We start from the raw sequence: 24,285 nt of genomic DNA on the forward strand, positions 1-24,285 counted from the left end.
TTTCTTGGGAAGTTTAAGTGTCTAGTTTAAGGCAATTTTCAAGGTTATATAATAACCTTAGGTTATAATTTAACTATAATAAAAAGGGATATTTTGCTACATTTTGTCAGTGGAAATTCTTTTTATTCTGTTTTGACTTTTTCAGATGCTTTGCCATTACAAATATTAGCACTAAATGTCATACACATATTTCATTGCTTATATTTTTAGAGTCTCACATACCTAAAACCTATAAATGCCTTAGCTAAATTCATAATTTTCTTGATGCTGGGGCTGTAAAATAAATAAAAATAAAATCAATTACATATTGTCTTTCTAACATACATCATGAGTTTAACAAAAACCAAAGGTTTCTATAAGTATCAAGTTAAAAGGAAATTCTTCAGCAGTTTTATAACACTCCTTTTTACTAATAACGAAAATGTTTACATTTCTGTTTCATGTGTTTTTCACTTTCACATCCAGAATACATGAGGAAAACAAACTAACACCTAGTTTTAGATATTTAATAATATTTTTGTAGGCATACAGTTCAAAGCCTTACACTATGGCAGAACTAGACTTGAAGCCATCAACCAGAGTACATAGGTAAAAGGGAGCTGCTCTCTGATGTCAGTTTTTCCATAAACAAATTATGGAATCCTGGGCAAGTCATTGTACCTTGATCAGACCTATTCCCACAGCAATGAAATGAGAGACATGCGGATGGACATAGCATGTAAGGCATTTTAGTAAAATCCATTTCAAATAAAAAGCATCCTAAAGATTGGGCTTTTCCCATTAATCAAAAGAGAGAGAGCCTGTAATGTCTGGAAAGTAATGCCTACTTTATAACAATGCAGCCGGTGGAGAGAAGATTCTTACCCTGATGAGGCTTCCAAGAAGAGACCAAAATCCCATTCCAAGTGTAACAAACCACAAAGACAATGCCCATAACTTGTGCCCTAGCCTGTAAAATGGATACTCAGAAGAATGGAGACAGTGTCATAGCTGGTCATGGATATACAGGAAACGCCCAATTCTAATATCAACATCTCCTCTCCTACTGCATACTAGTTTTATCCTGGCGTGGCATGCTAAGATGGTATGGATCAGGGTCTAAGCTGGCCCAAGAGGTGAATTCTCTCCCCCAAGATTTCTATTCCCCTGGTATAAAAGTGCCCTTGGATCTCACATATCTATTGAGTCTCTGGGAAATGAAGAGGTATTATATTAAATCTGAACTTGCCTAACAGGGTGATAATACAGAACTACAACTAATAGGCTGATGGAGGCACAGAAGAGAGTACCTCTAGACCCTCTAATCTTTCTAGAGTTACCTCTAGACCCTCCAATCTTTCTCCTGGTTATTGTTAAAGAGTGGGTGATGTAGCTTCAACCAGTCTGTACAGTTTACAGGACAAAGACTGTGACTTGATAAGCCTATATGCAGAAAAAGTTCTGTTCCTATTTGGAAGCAACAGACAGCTATTTCACATGCAGTAACTCAAAGCATAATAGCCATGTTCCTATGCTCTCAAAAGCCATTGATCCGAAACTGTACTCAGTACAACAGGAAGGACTCAAAACAAAGAGGCAGGCATAAGGACAATGTCTTACAGAGGAAAGGTGTCACATAAGAGAAATTCAGAACTACAAAATAAATACAGGTATTTAAGGTAGCATCAGTGTAGTAGATGAAAATGCAAATAAATCATTCTAAAAGCAAAGGTAAAGAACATAAAACTCTCAATAATAAAAGGAAGAAAAAGAAAGCAAGAGCTGAGGAAGATGTTGAAGCAGTAGAATACCAGCCTACCCCAAATACCTAAACCACTTAAATAGACCTATGAAATGAAATTTAATAAGGTCTGCCAAGAAAGACAGTCCAGGACCATATGGATTCATTGTTGAGTTTTTTTCAGAGGGTTGAACTCATTTTAATGCTTCTCAAAATTCTGTACAGTATCAAATTCATTTTATGGGGCCATAATCAACAGACACCAAAACCAAGTAAGGGCACACAAAAAAACTGATGCACCAATGTCTTTGACAAATGCAGGCATATGTGTTCTCAATAAAATACAAACTAAATTCAACATAAAAATATCCTACTTTACACTGGGATGAATTGGTTTCATTCCAAGGATGTAAAGATTGTTCAACTTATGCAAATCAATTAATATAATGCAGCACAGAAGCAGAACAAAGAACAAAGCATATGACCTCAACAAACATGGAAAATACATTTTTTTTTTTTTTGCCAGTCCTGGGCTTGAGCTCAGGGCCTGAGCACTGTCCTTGGACTTTCTCAAGGCTAGAGCTCTACCACTTGAGCCTCAGCACCACTTCTGGCTTTTTTCTATGTATGTGGTACCGAGGAATCAAATCCGGGTCTTCATGCATGCTAGGCAAGCACTTTAACCACTAGGCCAAACTCCCGGCCCCTCGTGTTTTTTTTTTTTAACATTTATTTATTTGCTTATTTATTTTTTGCCAGTCCTGGGGGTTTGAACTCAGGGCTTGGGCTCTGTCCTTAAGCCTCACTATACTCAAGGCTAGCACTCTACCAGTAGAGTCACAGCACCACTTCAGGCTTTTTTTTTGATGGGTCATGGGGCTTGAATTCTGGGTCTGGGCACTGTCCCTGAGCAATTCAGCTCAAAACTACTGCCCTACCCCTTGAGCCACAGCCCCACTTCCTATTTTCTAGTGGTTAATTGGAGATAAGAGTCTCATGGACTTTAGTGACCAGGCTTGGCTTTGAATGGTGATCCTAAGATCTCAACCTCTGGAGCTGCTATGATTATAGGCGTGAACCACTGGCTCCTTCAGGCTTTTTCTGAATAGCTTATTGGAGATAAGAGTCTCACAGACTTTCCTGCCCAGGCTGGCTTCAAGCCATGATCCTCACTCAGATCTCAGGCTCTTAAGTAGATAGGATTACATGTGCGCCACTAGCACCCAGCTCAGAAAATACTTTTCACAAAAATTAACATCACTTCATGATAGAAGCCCTGAAAGAACTAGGAATAGAAAGGCTACCTGTGAAAAGCCAGTAACCAACACTGCAGGTCATAGGAACCAAACTATTTCCTCTACAGTCAGGAATGAAGCAGAGGTGTCCACTATTTCAACTTTCATTTACTATAATGCTCCTTATCTCATCCAGAGCAGTGAGGGAAGACAAAGAAATTAAAAGGATACAAACAGAAAAAGAAGAAATCAAATTATTCCCATGCAGAGGTTGGAATCCAATATGTAAAAGACCCAAAAGATTCCACCAAGAAAACCCTCTTAGATCTTACAAAGACTCCAGCAAAGTAGCAATATTCAAAAGCAACATATATGTATACACAATGGAATTCTATGCTGCTGTCAGAAAGAACAACATCACCCCATTTTTTTTTTGCCAGTCTTGGGCTTGAGCCCAGGGCCTGAGCACTGTCCTTGGACTTTCTCAAGGTTAGAGCTCTACCACTTGAGCCTCAGCACCACTTCCGGCTTTTTTCTACGTATGTGGTGCCGAAGAATTGAACCTGGGTCTTCATGCATGCTAGGCAAGCACTTTAACCAGTAGGCCAAACTCCCAGCCCCAACATCACCCCATTTGTAAGGAAATGGAAAGACAGAAAAAATCATATTAAGTGAAATAAGCCAGACTCAAAGGAACATAGGCTCAATGGTTCCCCTTGTTTGTCAGTAGAAACTTTGGTCTCTCCTAGCAGAAATTTACAATAGAGCAAAACCTAGATACATAAGGCTATATAGTATGTTGGTAAATCTAAGGACCTCCAGGATATAGAAACAAAAGCCATATAATGAGTGATTGTTGTTCTTAATGTACTATGTTATCTCTCATCTCTTTTGCTGTCCCTTGGTTATCTCATATTGTTACAGTATTTTACCTTGTTATCTGATATATTATATATATATGTTTATTTGGTTATTTGAAATCGGGTAGGGAAGGGGGGAAAACAAGATGAGGGGCAGGGGTGAGGGGAGGGAATGGGGACCAAAACATGAGAAAGCATATCAATGTTTGTGAAGTAATGTACTTTCTATCTGTCTAATGTAATTGCTGCCCTTCTATTAATTACAATAAAAATATATGAAAAAGAAACATATATAATTAATAGTTTTTGGACAAACCTTACCTACAACATGGACACAAGTCAGTAAGTAGTTAAATAACTGACCAAGGGAGAAGCAAAAGTCTCTTGAATCTATCTGCAGTGATTTTCAGAATATTTTTAGTGTGCACATGTAAAATGTTACCACATCAATGCATTAGAAAGTTTCCCAGGTAAGTTTATTCAGAAGCAAGTAAAAATAAAAATCTAAATGAGTCCAAGAGAATTTATTCAGTAAAACATACCTCCTTTTACTATTGTTTCCATTTACTCATAGACAAAAATTCACAAAATTGTGAATCTAAAACTATCCAGGAAAAGATGAGGAAAGGCTACTACAGTTTTCTGTGTGAAAAAATCCTTTGTAACAATATTACTGTCTGTGAGTGATGGCTTCAAATTTTAAACTACAAAAACCATCCTTGAGCAGAAAATTGTAAATTCAGTTAGTATAGTATATAACCTCCATACATTTAGTGTCTTTCCAAAATTTTCCTTTTTGCTTCAGTATAACCTTGTTTTTCTAAGGTCAGGGATCCATCAATGGCTCTTTCTCTCCCTCCAACATCAGAATGATTTATTCTTATTTTTTGTGGAAGTAACATATTCATCACCATCATCCACTCTGGATTGTTGTCTTATACTTTAGCCATCAACAAACTTAAAATCATACCATTAGAGATTTGTTACATGGAAGGTGATGTAAAAATTAAATTATCTGAATAATAAAATTTGTTAATTCTAAAGTATAAACACTTTTCCATATATTTTTATTGTAATTAATGGAAGAGTTACATTATAATCGCCAGATGGAAGGTGTATTACTTCACATACATTGATACCCTTTCTCATGTCTTGGTCCTTGTTTCCCATCCCCCACCCTGCCCCTCATCTTGTTTTTCCCCCTTCCCTATCTGATTTCAAATAACCAAGTATGCACATATCTAATATATCAGATAACAAGGTGAAATAAAGTATAAACACTTTAAAGAATTTTAGACTCATTATCCAGGAAACGATTTTCCCATGACGTGCAAATACCTCCCTCTCATTCTGTCTCTTCCCCTTCTCTATATGCACATATACATAAACTTTGTATTCTACATATCAGTTTACATACTACACATACATGAGAACATGTGTCAATAGTTTTAGATGATACAATCTTTGAAAGATGAGATACCTCAAAGTTATCTTGGGGTGTCAAAGATGACTGAGGTCATTTTGTTCAGGTCAGTGTTAAGGATTAAAAATAACAAGATTTGGGCTGGGAGTTTGGCCTAGTGGTAGAGTGCTTTCCTAGCATGCACCAAGACCTGGGTTTGATTCCTCAGTACCACATATATAGAAAAAGCCAGAAATGGTGCTGTGGCTCAAGTGGCAGAATGCTAGTCTTGAGGAAAAATCCCCAGGACAGTGCTCAGGCCCTGAGTTCAAGCCCCAGGACTGGCAAAAACAAAACAAAACAAAACAAAAACATACAAAAAACAAGATTTAGGCAATTTCAAATTATTTTTGAGACTTACTTTTTGTTAAAATATATTCAATTATTCTGCACTTTCTAAATGGGTTGAACTTTAAAAACTTGTTTGGTGAGTAGCTATTTACAAAATAGTATACCACTTTTACCTACAATTATTAAGTCTCCTATGATGCACAGATACTTTGAGCCTCCTCTGAAGTGTTACTGTAACTGTTTCAAGAATTGAAGTTGAAGTCTAACATTTTTTTAATTACCACAAGGGACTAATACATGTAACCAGCATTTTGGATTAAATTCATGCTGCAATTCAACTTGAGTTTGTAGGTATGCTCAACCTTTCCCTCTAATTTCCTCATTCTCAAGTCCCTCCACCACCCTGTAACTCTTCATATCTCACAGATATCCTTTCCCTGCCTTAGATGGGGGAGGACTATTCCCATCTCCCTTGGGTTTGTGCCATGGAGGCACGAGCCTCATATGCGGCAGAGCTCTAGAGGGTGAGAGACAAGTGTCAGGTCTATTAACTCCATTATTTTGATGGAGGGTGCCACTTTTCCTCCCCATCAGTGTCAAATACAATTCTCTCCATTTACCTACTGTAGTTGCATCAGACAGACATTATCGTACTCTTTTAGAATTTTTGGCTACTGTAACAGCTTAAGAATGAGCAGTTTCATGTCATTTTTTTTAATTCAGAAAACTACGATAGAAAGATACCTATGTATATTATAGCAAAATAATATCAAAGACACTGTATTGTTATGAATACTATCAATGAACTTCTCAGTTCTCAATCTCTTTCTTTCCTGTGACTATGCTTTCATGTGTGCATTCACATTCATATCTATCTATCTATACAGATAAAAGTGTATGTATATTTAGATCTTACTGTTCCTGGATTTCTTCTTGGTCAAATCTTGTTGTAGAATCAGGTATAATATAACTAAAAGAAGAAAACAAAACACATAGTCAGACATTGCATGATTTTTCTAGAATTTATTTTTAGTCCTTATTAGCTACACTTTAGTTTAGAATTTTGTGGATCTTAAAAAATTCTATTTAAAATAAAAATGTACATGTTAGCAAAGTGAGTTCAATTCTTTACTACTGAACCTACTTTTCAAGTCTAGCAGTATTTTATAACTGAATTAATTTCAATAGTTTATATATATATATATTTATATATTCATCTCTTCTTTCTTCAACAACCCCAAATCAGTCTAGAGTGTTTTGCTCCATTTTCTACAGTTAATCTTGTTGTCTATTTCTAGTTTAATTGCATTGTGTTATGATAAAATTTAAGAATATAATCTTTTCTCATATTTGTTATGGCTACCTTTGTATAATTACCATACAGTAATGTAGAAAGAGAGGGGGGAGGGAGGGAGAGACAGAGAGAGAGGGAAAGGGAGAGGGAGAAAAAAGAGAAAATAAAACCAAATTGCTTTGGAGAAAGCTTCAGCATTTGCCTGGCTGTGACTGTTAAGTGAAACACTCCGTAGATATCCTTCTTAAATATTTTGAGGAAGTATGATTGGGGTCTAACTATGATTTTATGCATAGTGGCAACAGTTGCATGAAATTGGGTGCATTGATCTTTAGGTGCCTTTTTGTTTACAATTGTTATATCTTCTAGATAGACTGAATCCTTTATCAATATCCTCATAATTTTGAAGTTTTCTTTGTCAGATATGAGTACATTTATATTTGCTTAATTTCCACTTATAAGGTTATTCTTTTCTATTCTTTCAGTTTAACTGTGTTTGTCTTTGGTAGTGAGGTATCCTTCTCTCCTTCCTTCCTTCCTTCCATCTCTCCCTCCCTCATCCCCTGCCCTTGCCTTTCCTTCTCTTCCTGTCTGACTCCCTCCCTCCCTCACTCCATCCATCCCTCCCTTCCTTTCCTTTCTTTTTTTCTTTGTTTTTTTTTTTTTTTGTCTTTTAATGTTGGGCACTTTCTCTTAGCTACCACTTGAATGATACTTCTACCTTTTGGAAGTTATGTGGAGATAAGATTCTCACAGACTTCCTGTCAAGGCTGGGTTTGAATCATCATCTTCAGATCTCAGTTTCTCAATTAGTTAAAATTACAGGCATGATCCCAAACCCCAGGCCCTCAGCTGGGCCCCGCCCCTGGGAACAGAGTAGGAAAACTAGCCATCCCCTGGGCTAGCTGAGACCAAAGCGTGCAAATCCATCCTATGGCACACTGTGGGGCCACTGGTTGGGCTGAGAGATAGCTATGCAGTGGCACACAGCCTGTGGGAAAGGGCCGAACACCTATAAATACTGCAAACTCTGACCTAGTCAGTGGCAGAACTAATTTGGCTGAGAACCATATGAATACACAGATTCCCAGAATCACTAGTCCCAAACCAAGTAAAGATTGCCACCTACCGACCACAGAGTGAACCTACAACAGTCTTCGATGCCTCGGAAAGCACAATGATGAATTACGATCAAAGTCCCACACAAAGCCCAAAAGGAAACAAGAGTGAAGGGATGAGAGAAATGTCACCATGCCAAGAAATGACACCTGAAGAGATATGGAACATGACTCTATTCAAGGAGATGATTGTGGACATGACTAAAGAGATTAAAGCAGAATTCCAAAAACAAAAGCAGGAAATTACCAAATTCAAAAGAGAAGTGGAAGAAAAGATTAATACCCTCTCAGCAGACATGATCAGCTCAGTGTCCACAATTCAAGCAAAAATGGATGCATTAAGCAACAGATTGACTGAGATGGAGAATAGAACATCAGGAACGGAAGATAAAACACAAGAGCTAGAACAGAGAATCCTCAGCCTGGAGAAATCAGTCAGAACTCACCAAGAACTCCAGGACCTGGCAGATGCAGCCAAGAAATCTAATCTTTGTATAATAGGGATCGACAAAGGGGCAGAGTACCTTGATAAAGGAATGCAACCCTTATTCACCAAAATTATAGCAGAGAACTTCCCCAACCTTAAAAGGCAAAATACTCACATTATTGAAGGTTTCAGGACTCCAAACAGGCAAGATCTTAGAAGGAACTCATCTAGACACATAATAGTAAAAACACTAGATCCGAATACCAAAGAGCTGATCTTAAATGCTGCAAAAACAAAGAAAGAGCTATACTACAATGGGAAAAAATTAGAATAACTGCAGATCTCTCCATGCAAACCCTAAATGCAAGAAAAGCTTGGAAAAACATCATTCATACTCTGAAGACCAACAGCCTCAAACCCTGACTGTTTTATCCAGCAAAACTAGCATTTACATTTGAGGGTGAAAAAAAGAGTATTTCATTCCAAAGATGAATACATGCATACTAAACCAGCATTAGAAAAAATATTAAATAATCAAGAACAAATTGCAGATCAGTTAGAACCCCCATCAGGAAGCAATTGCCTATAAATCGCTATACACAAAAGGGGAAAAAAGAGAGAGAAACAAACTCAGAAGTAAAATTAAATAATGACAAAGGACACTAACCACTTTTCCATAATTTACCTAAATGTGAACAGGCTGAACAATCCAATCAAAAGACACAGAGCAGCAGATTGGATTAAGAAACAAGACCCATCCATCTGTTGCCTCCAAGAGACCCACATCACTGCCAAAGACAGAAACAAACGTCTAGTGAAAGAATGGAAAAAAATTTTTCCACTCCACCACAACAGGCAAAAAAGCAGGAGTAGCAATCTTAATCTCCAAGAAAATTAGCTTCTCAATAAAAATCAGTACATAAAGATAAAGACGGCCACTACATATTAGTAAAGGGTACAATCCATACCCACAACATTACAGTTATAAATATTTACTCCTCCAACATGAGAGCACCCAAATTCGTCAAGCAAATTCTCTTAGAATTACAGAACAAGATAGACTCAAACACAATCATAGTGGGAGACTTCAATACACCACTCTCACCAAATGACAGATCGACTCAACAAAAGTTAAGCAAAGAACCTACAGAAAACTAAAGTTGGATCCTTCTTTGTCACCCTGCACTAGAATTAACTCCAAATGGATCAAAGACCTCGAGGTAAAAGCTGACACACTGAAAACTTTACAGGAAGGAATAGGAGATACACTAGGCCTCCTTGGCACAGGTCAAAATTTTCTTAATAAGGACCAAGAATCACAACAAATCAGAGAAAGGCTGGATAAGTGGGACTGCATTAAACTGCAGAGCTTCTGTATGGCAAAGGACATAGCTAGTAAATTAATTAGGAAGCCTACAGAGTGGGAGAAGATCTTCACCAACCATACAACGGATAAAGGCCTCATATCTAAAATATATCAACAGCTCAAAAAATTGAATCACTCCAAAACTAATCTCCAAAGTAAGAACGATCCCATTAAAAGATGGGCTAAAGACTTAAAGAGAGTCTTCTCTGAAGAAGAAATAAAATGGCCTATAGACACATGCAGAATTGCTCAATATCTCTGGTCCTAAACAAAATGCAAATCAAAACAACTCTAAACTCAGTACAATAGGAGAAAGAAGTATTGACTTTTACCCCAGATTCTGTCTCCCATTCACACTATGTGTGATCACCTTTCCTGGAATTTGAGTGAGACTTGCTGGTTTGTCAACAAATAGAATAAGGCAGACACAGAATGTCATAAAGGATGTTAAAACTACAACAATAATTATAGTTTCATCTTCAGTTTACTCTGGGTGGAGGATAAGGGGAGGGAGCAGCTGCTCTGAGGTAAAGCAGAAATATGGAGAGGAGTAGGAGAGTGAAATGGCTAAGCGCTCCTAGGCATGCATTGGCTGTAGGATTCATTGACTGACATTAAAACCCCAAGGTAGAACAACCAACATTAAGCTATACCTGATGCTCTAAGCCTTTATCAGCCATTCAACAGACTTGATGGAGCTCCTATCGCAGACCAATAGTGTCTGGATATTGAGAGGATAGAAGTGAGAACTGATGGAAAGACTTGAGAATCGGGACTCTAGATGGATTACAACTGTATTTTACTGAGGATGGATTAGAAGTATCTACCATTTTCTCTCTGAATGAGAAGGATAGCTTCTATAAAATAGTGACAAAATGTTTCCTCAATATTGAAAAAATGACTTTGTATAGCTAATTAAAGAGAATATTAAGAATTAAAAAAAACTTCTTGGGTATCCTAGAAGAGTAACATGCAGTAATCAAGTAAGACAAACTGTAGGAATAAGATGATTCCTTCAATAATAACTGCTTCCTCTCTTCTCTCCGTCCCCTCCTCCCCCTCCTGCTCCTTATTCTTCTCCTGTCTCTACATCATCCATCTTCCCTCTTCTTTTCCCTGTCTCCTTCTCTTTCTTTGCAATAGAGATTGGATCCAGGAACTTGCCCATGCCAGATAACTTAAAGAGCTATTGCATAACTTCTATCTCACATTAAAAGACATCAATGTATTCATATAAAGTACATCATGACAAGACATTAAGAACAGCATCAAGAACAGTATCAGTATCAACACACACACATACACACACACAAAGCATTTTTAATTTCTATCCCACCTTCCAAAGACTGTTTCATTTGGAGGCATTTCTTTCTCTTCAAATGGAAGTATGCTACAAGGATTGAAAGGAAAATAGAAACCATGTCAGTTTGGTTCCAATTATAATTTCTCTACCCCTGAGCTATGATCCAAGTCCTTTTGTGCTTTAGACATGTTTTCAGATAAAGTATTCCTTTTAGGCCTGCATAGGACCTCAGAACACTAGGCTGCCAGAAGTGGGCAAAATGTGGCTGTGAGCCCACAGTCAGGCTCACCAGCTGAAATAAGGGTGTCAATAGCTATGCACCAAGGGGTGACAAATGATGTTATCCCTATTTCTCACTCCACACAGCTGACATTAAAGGCATGTGTGACAAGCAGACCTTTCCTGATAGACATTCCTTTAATTTTACTAGCAGCATGGATGTGTGAATACAGGGTCCTGCATGTCCCAACACACTCTGTGTCACATTTACCACCAGTCCATCCTTGCTATTCTGATTCTTTATGTCCAAGTCTTCAGGTATAAGTGTGTAAATATATATGTGTCTACATGTGTGTACACTCATACATTATACAAATACATACATATCTACATAGATGTGTAAGTAATCGGCACAAATTAATACATCTATACTTTGTGCATATACTTTATGGATATATTTGTATCTTACCTTTCAACTTCATGTGCTGAAGTAAGATCAGGTGATGATTGGCTATACAAACAAAAAAACCCATGCAGTCAGATATCACACATGCTTTCTAGAATTCGCAATCTGGTTCAAATTATTCTGCAGATCATACACTAGTGAATATTCATTTATTCATATTTAAATATGCGCTTGATTTTCTTCTCACCCTTCATTTGTGACATAGGAGGAAACTGTTGTTTCAGATCATGTAAGAAACAGACTTGCTCACAAAATACTGAAAATAAGCATGGCCTGAATTCTGGAAGTGAGTGTGTCAGAGAAAACGCTGATGGGTGCAAGATCCTCTCCTAAAGAGGTAAGAACCACATCACTCAGTGAGCCACCACAAGGGTTTGGGCTTCAACTCACTGAAGGAAAGGAATGCTGCTTAAGCATGAGCTTCATCATAGCAAACCTGCAAGTTCCCAAAGTCACTGTAAGTCACTGTAGACAGAAGAGGGCAAGTTACCACAGACTTATTAATTGATCTGAAAGATAATTGCAGTGTCCTCCCTTCATGTCTTGGGAAATTCTTCGCAGGGACTGTTGGAGCAAGGGGTCCTTCATATGCTCCCATTCACTAGTGCATTTTTATTCCAGGTAAATCAGTGCTTTTGAAACCAGTGAGTCACTCTTCTGTAGAAATGTGCACTATGGGCTGGGAATGGACATACTTGGTCTGGAAAAATAGGAAAACAACCAATTCTTCATGTTGCTGCTTTGCTACTAAACCAAAGTAAAGTGCTAGCCTTCCAGTTTCCCCTCTAACTGCCTGGTGTTTGTTTGTACAAATCCCTTCTACCCTATCTAAGTTTCTGATTCTCCAGTCTTTGTGCCCACTTCTTACGTCCATCATCGTGAATACGTAACTTGCCTAACATAAAGTCAGCCTCAGGCAGGTCAGTTTTCAGTGTGTTAGAGATGTGGCATGGGCACCAGCCTTGCATAATGGTAGAGGTAGACAGAATGACAATGTTATTAACACAAATTCCTGTTAATCCTGCCACTTTTTCCATGGGTATTATGAACTCATTTATATCTCATCTTTCATTACATTGGGGAAACTCTGGATTTCTCTGCTAACACTGTCTTGTTTTACCCTAGGAAATCTAACTTCTACAAATGTACTAAATGTACTACAATTGAAACTTTGAGATTGGAAAAATTATATTAATCAAAGTAAGCCAGATCCAAAGAAGCAGAGGCTACATAGCCTCCTGCATCTGAAGTACTACACTAGGATCAATATGGCTCAATAGTTTTGTGAATATGACCATAACTTTTTCGAAATGAACTCCAAAAGACAATAGATTAAAAATAATTTTAGTATTTACAATAATTTCTTTCTCTTTTTTCTTTTCCTATTCATTTGTTTACTATTATACCACCCTTATATTTCTGTTTGTTTTGTATGTAACCATATCTGATTTGGTGAAGGAAAGGGAAATCACAGAAATATTTGGACTAGGCCGGTAGTTTAGCATAGTAGTAGAGTGCTTGCCCAGCATGCACGAAGACCTGGGTTGAATTCCTCGGTACCACATACATAGAAAAAAGCCGGAAGTGGTGCAGAGGCTCAAGTGGTAGAGCTCTAGCCTTGAGAAAGTGCAAGGACAATGCTCAGGTCCTGATCTCAAGCCCAGGACTGGCAAAAAAAAAATAGTGGGAGAAAGTGTGATCTAACACAGTGACTCTTACCAGATACCATGTTGGGAATGAACTTTATAACTGGGTGGAAGGGATTTGAGATGGGGGACATTGGGGAAAATGAGGAAAGAGGTAACTCTGATGAAAAATAAGTTATTGTGTATGTTACTTATATAACTGTAACACCTCTATATATAAACTTTGCAGTTTCTTTTAAACTTATTAAAATTAGCTATAATTTCTTTTTGTCTCATAAATTTGTTGACCTTAACTTGCATCACAATCAGTTGTTTGGATTCTTGTATATGTGTTCTTCATAAATATGAATCTATATCTATATTGCCGGTTCTGGAGCTTGAACTCAGGGCCTGAACACTGACCTTAGTTTTCTAATTGTAGGCTAGAGCTCTACAATTAGAGCCTCAGCACCACTTCCAGATTTTTTTCTGTGTATGTGGTACTGTGGAATTGAATCAGGGTCCTCGAGCATGCTAGGCAAAAACTCTATCACTAGGCCAAACTCCCAGCCTTAATCTTATATTTTAATGAATATTAGTCCTTCTACAAGTTTCATGACTTTTCAAACTGAATTTCAAAGCAGTGTCAGCATTTTCATTTGACATTATATATTCATCGTTAGTTTCTAGGTTCAAATTCCTTTCAACAATATGACTTTGTAACTCAAATTAGTTGTAATTACATTTCAACTATTAAACCAGCTAACCATTCTACTTTTTCCCAATCCTGGCTTGAACTTACGGCCTAAGCACTGTACTTTAGCCTCTTCAAGGCTAGAGCTCTACCACTTGAGCCACAGCACCACTTCCAGCTTTTTCTCTGTATGTAGTACAAAGGAATTGAACCCAGGACTTTGTGCATGCTAGGCAAGTACTCTACCACTAGGCCATACTCCCTGTAGAACCTTTACACCTTTTTTTGGTCGGCCGTGGAACTTGAACTCCGTGGAACTTGAACTCAGGGTGTGGGCATTGTCCCTGAGCTCTTCAGCACAAGGCTATGACCTTACACCTTGAGCTACATAGCCATTTCCAGTTTTCTGGTGGCTAATTGGAGATAAGAGTCTCAGACTTCAGTGCCTGGGCTGGCTTTGGACAGTGATCCTCAGATCTCAGCCTCCTGAGAACCTAGGATTACAGGGATGAGCCACTGTGCCTGGCATTGAACCTTTTTATTTTTACTGAAAAATATTCACTGTAAAGTTAGATGACTCAAGACTTATGCTGCACTACTCACAATAAAAATCAAAGGGCAGTCAGTGCAATAAGGCAAGAAGCAAGCATAAAGGGGATCCAAATAGGGAACAAGGAAGTAAAACTTCCCCTCTTTGCAGATGACATGATTCTGTATTTAAAGAATCCTGTAGACTCCACTCCCAAGCTTCTTGAGCTGATTCAAAACTTTGGAAGGGTAGTAGGGTATAATATTAATCCTCAAAAATCAACTGCCTTCCTCTACACCAACAGTGAGAGGAATGAGGCAACAATCATGAAAGCAACTCCTTTTGCAATAGCCTCAAAGAAAATAAAGTACCTAGGAATTAACTAAGAATGTAAAGAACCTATTTGGTGAAAACTTTCAAACCCTCAAAAAGGAAATTAAAGCAGAACTAAGGAAATGGAAAAACCTCCCATGCTCCTGGATTGGAAGAATCAACATCATGAAAATGACAATCTTGCCAAGGGCTATCTACAAATTCAATGCAATACCCATCATTACCCCAATGTCATTCTTTAAAGAAATAGAAGAAGCAATCCAAAATTTCATATGGAATAATAAAAGACCCCGTATAGCAAAAACACTTCTAAGCAGAAAGAACAGCGCAGGAGGAATTTCAATACCAAACTTTAGACTCTATTACATAGCTATAATTATCAAAACAGCTTGGTACTGGCACAAGAACAGGCCTGAAGACCAATGGAATAGAACTGAGGACCCAGATATTAAACCACAGACCTATGGCCACCTAATCTTTGACAAGGGAGCCAAAAAAATAGAATGGAAGAAAGACAGCCTCTTCAACAAGTGGTGCTGGCAGAACTGGTTAAGCACCTGCAGAAAACTAAAGTTGGATCCTTCTTTGTCACCCTGCACTAGAATTAACTCCAAATGGATCAAAGACCTCGAGGTAAAAGCTGACACACTGAAAACTTTACAAGAAGGAATAGGAGATACACTAGGCCTCCTTGGCACAGGTCGAAATTTTCTTAACAAAGACCAAGAATCACCTCAAATCAGAGAAAGGCTGGATAAGTGGGACTGCATTAAACTGCAGAGCTTCTGTATGGCAAAGGACATAGCTAGTAAATTAATTAGGAAGCCTACAGAATGGGAGAAGATCTTCACCAACCATACAATGGATAAAGGCCTCATATCTAAAATATATCAACAGCTCAAAAAATTGAATCACCCCAAAACTAATCTCCAAAGTAACAACCATCCCATTAAAAGATGGACCAAAGACTTAAAGAGAGACTTCTCTGAAGAAGAAACAAAAATGGCCTATAGACACATGCAGAAATGCTCAACATCTCTGGTCATAAAAGAAATACAAATCAAAACAACTCTAAGATTCCACCTCACTCCACTTAGAATGACCAGGATCAAGAAAAGTAATAACAGATGCTGGAGGGGATGTGGCCAGGAGGGATCACTACTACACTGTTGATGGGAGTGCAAACTCATTCAACCACTATGGGAAGCAGTATGGCAGTTCCTCAAAAGACTAAACATAGAGCTCCCCTATGACCCAGCAATCTACCCAATTGTCCAGAAACAAGGATATACTAAATCCATTAGCACAACGATGTTCATTGCAGCACTATTTACCATAGCAAAGCTATGGAACCAACCCAGATGTCCCTCAGTTGATGAGTGGATCAACAAGATGTGGTATTTGTACACAATGGAATTCTATGCTGCTGTCAGAAAGAACAACATCACCCCATTTGTTAGGAAATGGAAAGACTTAGAAAAAATCCTATTAAATGAAGTAAGCCAGACTCAAAGGAACATAGGCTCAATGGTTTCCCTCATTTGTCATAATCAGTAGAAACCTTGGGCCTCCTAGCAGAGATTTGCAATAGAGCAAAACCTAGATACATAAAGGCCATATAGTATGATGCTAAATGTAAGGACCTCTAGGATATAGAAACAAAAGCCATATAATGAGTGATTGTTGTCCTTCATGTACTATGTTATCTCTCATCTCTTTTACTGTCCCTTGGTTATCTCATATTGTTACAGTATCTCACTTTGTTATCTGATATATTGGATATATTTGTATTTGGTTATTTGAAATTGGATGGGGAAGGGGGGAAAACAAGATGAGGGGTGGGGATGGGGGGAGGGAAATGGGGACCAAGACATGTGAAAGGGTTATCAATATATGTGAATTAAAGCACCTCCTATCTGGCAAATATAATGTAACCCTTCTATTACTCACAATAAAAATATATGAAAAAAAAGATGAGGTCTGGGGGTGGCGGGAGGGAAATGGGGACCAAGACATGAGAAAGGGTATCAGTGTATGTGAAGTAATGCACCTTCTATCTGGTGAATATAATGTAACCATTCTATTAATTACAATAAAAATATATGAAAAAAATCAAAGGGCAGTGTCTATAGTTGTATTTGTCTTTTCAATCAGCTGCAGTTTGTTGGTACAAATCTAGATTCCTGATTCTTAAATCCCTCATCCACTTCCTTACCTTCCCCTAAAAACCTGTCTTTTCTGCTCAAAGATAGGATCAACACACTACAGTTGTGAGGCAGGAACTCCATCCAAAAAGGAATGACACTTAGGCCATCCACTTCACATGGGTCCAGCACTCTGGTAGAGTAAGAAATACTTCTAGGATCCTTAGTTGCATTGTTTGCTGCTGATGGCTTTTCTGTTTCATGTTCCCTGCTATACACCACTAGCTCCAAATGAAATGACTAAATTTTGATCCCTTTGTATAGCTAATTAAAGAGAATTTTAAAAATAATAATAAAAATACCCACCTTCTCCCTGGGTATCTCTAGCAGAGTCCACATGCAGTAACCAAGAAAGACAAACTCTAAGAATAAGATGATTCCCTCAAGAATAACTGCTTCGACTCTCCCCTCCTTCCCCTCCTCCTCTTCTTGTACATTGTTCTTCTCCTGCCTGTACAGCATTCACATTCTCTTCTTTCCCATTTCCCCTTTTCCCTGTCTCCTTCCCTTTTCTTTGCACTAAAGACTCAATCCAGGAACTTGCCCATGCTATATCCCTCAAGGAGTGGTTACATATCTTTTATTTTGAGATATACAGTGCAATAAATATAGTCTCTTCAATTATTGGTGCTGGGAAAACTGGTGGCCACATGCATAAAGCTAAAAGTTGATTCCAGCCTGTCGCCATGTACGAATATTAACTCACACTGGATCAAAGACATCAATATCTGAAAATGCTGAAACTGCTACACGACAGACATTATGAGACATTAGAACTCATAGGCACATGCAGAAACTTCCTGAACAAAATCCAAGGGTCACAAAGATTGGAGACTGGACAAATGGGACTACCTAAAAATAAAAAGTTTCTGCCTAGGAAAAGACATAGGTATTAAAATAGAAAGACAGCCAAGCAACTAGGAAAGAATATTTACCCACAATACATGAAACAAGAGCTTACTGTCCAACCCCCCCCCCAAACGGAACAAACCATTCACCAAATGAGCAAGGGAGCTAAAGAGAGACTTATCAGAAGAAGAGATAGAAATTGCAAAAAAACATTGAGAAAATACTCATTGTCCATGGTCATAAATGCAAATAAAAATAACCCTGAGATACCATTTTTCCCCAATCAGAATGGCCAATATTTTGAATTCACACAACAACAAATGCTGGCAGGGTTGTGGAGAAAGAGGAGCCCTACTGCACTGCTGGAGGGAATGTAAACTAGTACAACCATTCTGGAAAGCAGTTTAGAGTTTTCTCAAAAAATAAAATATAGACTTGGCCTACAACCCAGCCATACCACTCCTAGGCATCTACCCTGAGCATCATAACCCAGGATATGATAAGGACACCTGCACGGTCATGTTCATCGTGTTCATCGCTACACTGTTCACAGTAGCAAAGCAATGGAAACCACCCAGAGGCCCTGCTACAGATGGATAAAAAATTGTGGTACATATATACCATGGAATTCTACATAGCCACCAGACAGCATAAAATAATGTGTTTGCTGGGAAATAGATAGAACTAGAGCAAATCATATTGAGTGAGATAAGTCAAGACCAAAGGAACAAAAGAGGCACAGTCTCCTTGACATGTGAAATAATATGAGTGATAACTCAATACTCAGGTACTCGAGTTCTTGACATGAATTTGGAGATATAAATATATCTTTACATACATATCAGATATATAGAGAATATATATTCTATAGATATATGTTGATATATTATATAGATCAGTGATTGCATAGAGATTTTTTCTTTCTGTTTTTGATTATTTTATTTTATTTGAATATATAGAGGTTACAGTTATATTCACCAGATAGAAGATGCATTACTTTTCACACATTGTTATTCCTTCTCATGTTTTTGTCACCTTTTCTCTCCCCTCTCCCCTTCTCCACATCTTTTTTTACCTGCTTCCCTTTCCTACTTCAAATAAACAAATAAAGGTATATACAATATGCCAGGTAGCAAAGTCAAATACTGTAACAATATGATATTAACCAAAGGGCAACAAAAGAGAAGAGAAAAAAACATAATACATTAAGAACAATAGTCACTCCTAATTAAGCTCTTGTTTCCATGTCCTGGAGGTCAATTAATTTAGCCTCATCCTATAAGGCCTTATGTATCTAGGGTTTGAGCTACTGCAATCCTCTACTAGGAGAGTCCAAGTTTTGTATGAATTATTACAAACGAGGGAAACCATTGAGCCTATATTCCTTTGGGTCTGGCTTACTTCAGTTAATATGACTTTTTTCCAAGTCTTTTCATTTCTTTACAAATAGGGCAATGTCATTCTGATGGCAGCATAGAATTCCATTGTATATAAGTACCACATCTTCTGATCCAATCATCTACTGAGGGGCATCTGGGTTGGTTCCATAACTATGCTATGGTAAATAGTACTGCAATGAACATCATTGTGCTAGTGCTTTAGTATGTCCTTGTTTCTGGACATTTGGATAAATGCCAAGTAGTAGAATTGCTGGGTGATAGGGAAACTCTCTATGTTTAGTCTTTTGAAAAACCATCATACTAAAGAGATTTTTTTTTCTTGAATATGTGTTTATAGACCATGACATTTGAAATAAATAGTAAAAACTCAGTGTTAAAAAAAAGACATCAAACTATTCGTACAGAAATACATCATGACTAGACATTAAGAACAATATCAGGGGAAACCTGTGTTTACATGGATGCCACTATGAGATAACCAAGGGACAGCAAAGGGGATGAGAGATAACATAGTACATTAAGGACAACAATCACTCATTATATGGCTTTTGTTTCTATATCCTGCCCGTCCTTTCATTTAGCGTCATACTATATGGCCTTATGTATCTAGGTTTTGTTCTATTGTAAATCTCTGCTAGGAGAGACCAAGGTTTCTACTCATTCACAGTACCACTTCTGACACTGCTTTCTGGAATTCACAATCTGGTTCAAATTATTCTGCAGATCACACACTAGTGAATAATCATTTATTCATATATTTAAATATGCTTTTGATTTTTTTCTCACACTTCATTTGTGACATAGGTGGCAACTTTGTTGATTCAGATTATTTACAAAACAGATTTGCTCCCAAAACACTGACAATAAGCAGGACCTGAACTCTGGGAGTGAGGATGATTGCAAGATCCTCTCCTTAAGAGGTGAGAACCACATCACTCAGTGAGCCACCACAAGGGTTTGGGCTTCAACTCACTGAAGGAAAGGAATGCTGCTTAAGCATGACCTTCATCATAGCAAACCTGCAAGTTCCCAAAGTCACTGTAGACGGAAGAGGGCAAGTTACCATAGACTTATTAATTGATCTGAAAGACAACTGCAGTGTCCTCCCTTCGTGTCTTGGGAATTTCTTCGCAGGGACTGCTGGGGCAAGGGGCCCTTCATTGACCCATATGATCAATTCATTGTGGGGTGTGTAACTATCCATATGTGTAAACAGTAAAAGGTTCTATCTACAACTCAACACTGATAGTGCTTAGTACATGCTTATGTCTTATCTTGTCCTGGCAGCTATACCAGATATTATGAAACTTACAAATAATCATTTTAAAGTTAAAGTCAGACACAATATCTGTATAGCATGTAAATTGTTTTTATGTTCTTTACTTAGATGAAAATTTATTATATTGTATTAGATTCTACGGTTTATTTACAGTCTTGAGGTTTGAATTCTGGGAACTGCCCCTGAGGTTTCAGTTCAAGGCTAGTGTTCTACCACTTAAGTCATAATTCCATGTTGGGCACTTTGCTTTTAATTGCAGATAACAGTGACATGGACTTCATAGCCCTGCCTGGCTTTGCACCAAAACACTCACATCTCTGCCTCTTGAGTGGCTAGGATTTCAGGCATCAGTCTACAGTGCCAAGTGTGAAACTTTATACTTCTTTTAGTTGCCAGTCCTGGGGCTTGAGCTCAGAGCCTGGGCACTGCCCTTGTGCTTTTTCAAGGCCAACACTCTACCATGTAAGCCACAGCACAATTTCCCATTTTTTTCTGTATTTTGGTACCAAGGAAATGAATCCAGGACTTTGTGCATGCTAGCCAAGCACTCTACTACTAGGTCACACTACTCCCAGCTGAACCTCTATACTTTTAATGAAAAATATTCACTGTAAAGTTAGATGACTCAAGACTTATGCTGTACTATTGCAATGGAATGAAAGGGCAGTGTCTATGCTTGTATCTGTCTTTTCAATCAGCTGCAGTTTCTAGGTACAAATCCATCTGCATTCCTGATTCATAAATCCCTCAACCACTTCTTCACCTTCCCCTAGGAACCTGTCCTTTCTGCTCAATAACAGGATCAACCCATCACAGATGTGAGGCAGGAACTCCATTCAGTCTACTGAAGGAATGATATTTAGGGCACCCATTTCAAGTGGTTTCAGCAAGCTGGCAGAATAAGAAATACTTCTAGGGTCCTTAGCAGCATTGTTTGCTGCTGAAAACCCTTCTGTTTCATGTTTCCTGCTATATCCCACTAGCTTCATACCTGTACCTATATTAAAGAGAATTTTAAAAACAAAAATAAAAAAACACACCTTCTATCTGGGTATCACTCATCTCTATCTGAGTCCACAAGCAGTAACCAAGAAAGACAAACTCTAAGAATAAGATGATTCCCTCAAGAATAACTGCTTCGACCCTCCCCTCTTTCCCCTCCTCCTCTTCCTGTACATTGTTCTTCTCCTGCCTCTACAAAATCCACATTCTCTTCCTTCCCATTTTTCCCATTTCCTTTCCCTATCTCCTTTTTTTTTGCAAAAAAAAGGAATACAGGAATTTTTTTTTTGCAAAAGAGATTAGATACAGGAATTTACCCAACCAAGATAACTCAAGGAGTTGTTACTTATCATTGATCTCAAACTATTCTACAGAGGTACACCAGGACATGGCAATAAGAATTAAAGGGAAATCTGCATTTATATAGATGCCATTGCAGTGATCTGTGTATCAGCATGCAGGCCCGGGCAGGCGAGCAAGCACACACACAAACACACACAAACCCACATGCACACATATACACAAACCATTTTTAATTTCTAGCCTACCTTTGAGTTATTATTGCACTTGGAGCAAATGCTATCACTTCCACAGGAATGCTAAGGATAGAAGGGAAAACAAAGAAACCATGTCAGTTTGGTCCCAATTAGTTATAAATGCTTTACCCTGAGCTATAGTACAAATCCTTTTGTGCTTTAGACATGTTTTCAGATAAGGTTTTCCTTTTAGGCCTGCATAGGACCTCAGAACACTATCTGATAACTAATGCAGCCAGAAGTGGGCAAAATGTGGCTGTGATCCTACAGTCAGTCTCACCAGCTGAAATGAGGATGTCAATAGCTATTCACCAAGGGGTGACAAATAGATCTTTCCTGATAGACATTCCTTTAATTTTACTAGCAGCATGGATGTGTGAATACAGGGTCCTCCATGTCCCAACACACTCTGTGTCATGTTTACCACCAGTCCATTCTTGCTATTGTGCTTCTTTATGTCCAAGTCTTCAGGCATAAGGGTTAGTGTCTTCAGGCATATTGTATATATGTATACACACATATATACAATCCACATCCACATAAGTGTGTAAGTAATTGTCGTTAAGTGATACACACATATTTCTGTATCTACACTGTCGTATATTTTTATCTTACCTCTCAACTTCATCAGCTGGAGCAACTTCATGTGGAAATGACCTACAGGAATTTTAAAAATGCAGTCAGATACAACATGCTTTCTGGAATTCACATTCTGGTTGAAATTATTCTGTGCATTATACACTCGTGAATATTTCTTTATATGCCCATTCATTCATTCATTCATTCATTTTAGCTATTCCTTTGATTTTCTTCTAACCCTTCATTTGTGACATAGGAGGCAAATTTGCTTTTTCAGATCATTTAAGAGCCATACTTGCTCACAAAACACTGACAATAAGAATGACCTGAACTCTGGGAGTGAGTGGGTCAGAGAAGACGATGGGTGCAAGATCCTCTCCTAAAGAGGTGAGAACCACATCACTCAGTGAGCCACCACAAGGGTTTGGGCTTCAACTCACTGAAGGAAAGGAATGCTGCTTAAGCATGAGCTTCATCATAGCAAACCTGCAAGTTCCCAAAGTCACTGTAAGTCACTGTAGACAGAAGAGGGCAAGTTACCACAGACTTATTAATTGATCTGAAAGATAACTGCAGTGTCCTCCCTTCATGTCTTGAGAAATTTTCACAGTGACTGCTGGGGCAAGGGGCCCTTCATGCGCTCCCACTCACTAGTGCATTTTTATTCCAGGTAAATCAGTGCTTTTGAAACCAGTGAGTCACTCATCCCTAGAAATGTGTACTATGGGTTTGGAATGGACATACTTGGTCTGGAAAAATATAAAAACAACCAATTCTTTATGTTGCTGCTTTGCTACTAAAGTACAATGCTAGCCTTCCGGGTTCCCTCTAACTGCACCATGTTTGTTTGTACAAATCCCTTCTACCCTATCTAATTTTCTGAATAGCCAGTCCTTGTGCACACTTCTTACGTCCATCATCGTGATTACCTAACTTGCCTAACATAAGGTCAGCCTCAGGACGGATCAGTGTTCAGTGGGTTAGAGATGTGGCATGGGCACCAGCCTTGCATAATGGTAGAGGTAGACAGAATGACAATGTTATTAACACAAATTCCTATTAATCCTGCCACTTTTTCCATAGGTATTATAGACTCATTTATATCTCATCTTTCATTACACTGGGGAAACTCTGGATTTCTCTGCTAACACTGTCTTGTTTTACCCTAGGAAATCTAACTTCTACAAATGTACTAAATGTACTACAATTGAAACTTTGAGATTGGAAAAATTGTATTAATCAAAGCCAGCCAGATCCAAAGAAGGAGAAGCTACATGGTCTCCTGCATTTGAAATACCTATACTAGGTCTACTCCATGCCTAGCAGAGAATCAAAATGATGGCTCAATAGGTATGTGATATGTAGTGATGTTTATTGAAATAAAATCTGAAATATGGAAGTTTGTTGTATGAAAAAAGTGTAGTTTCAAATTATTTTCTTTATCTTTCATTGTTTCCTTACTTGTTTGATTCTTTCCTTCCTTCCTTTCTTTTA

The 24,285-nt window shown here is 38.1% G+C and overlaps 1 protein-coding gene across 1 annotated transcript in view; it reads right to left on the bottom strand.

The window, feature by feature from the left end:
* The window catches only part of LOC150057110 (phosphatidylinositol 3,4,5-trisphosphate 3-phosphatase TPTE2-like), a 51,154-nt gene extending 37,664 nt beyond the window's left edge, over positions 1-13,490 (bottom strand). Inside the window, exons 1-6 of the mRNA XM_090341804.1 lie at positions 13,481-13,490; positions 12,012-12,090; positions 11,765-11,806; positions 11,110-11,163; positions 6,485-6,538; positions 223-273 (exon numbers count right to left, since the gene is read on the bottom strand). Coding sequence (XP_090197930.1) covers positions 223-273; positions 6,485-6,538; positions 11,110-11,163; positions 11,765-11,806; positions 12,012-12,090; positions 13,481-13,490 — 290 coding nt within the window. The remainder of the gene's footprint in view (positions 1-222; positions 274-6,484; positions 6,539-11,109; positions 11,164-11,764; positions 11,807-12,011; positions 12,091-13,480) is intronic.
* Positions 13,491-24,285: the final 10,795 nt, after the last annotated feature.

This window comes from Megascapheus bottae, chromosome 11 (genome assembly GCF_031878675.1).
Source record: "Megascapheus bottae isolate mThoBot1 chromosome 11, mThoBot2.hap1, whole genome shotgun sequence".
NCBI lineage: Eukaryota > Metazoa > Chordata > Mammalia > Rodentia > Geomyidae > Megascapheus > Megascapheus bottae.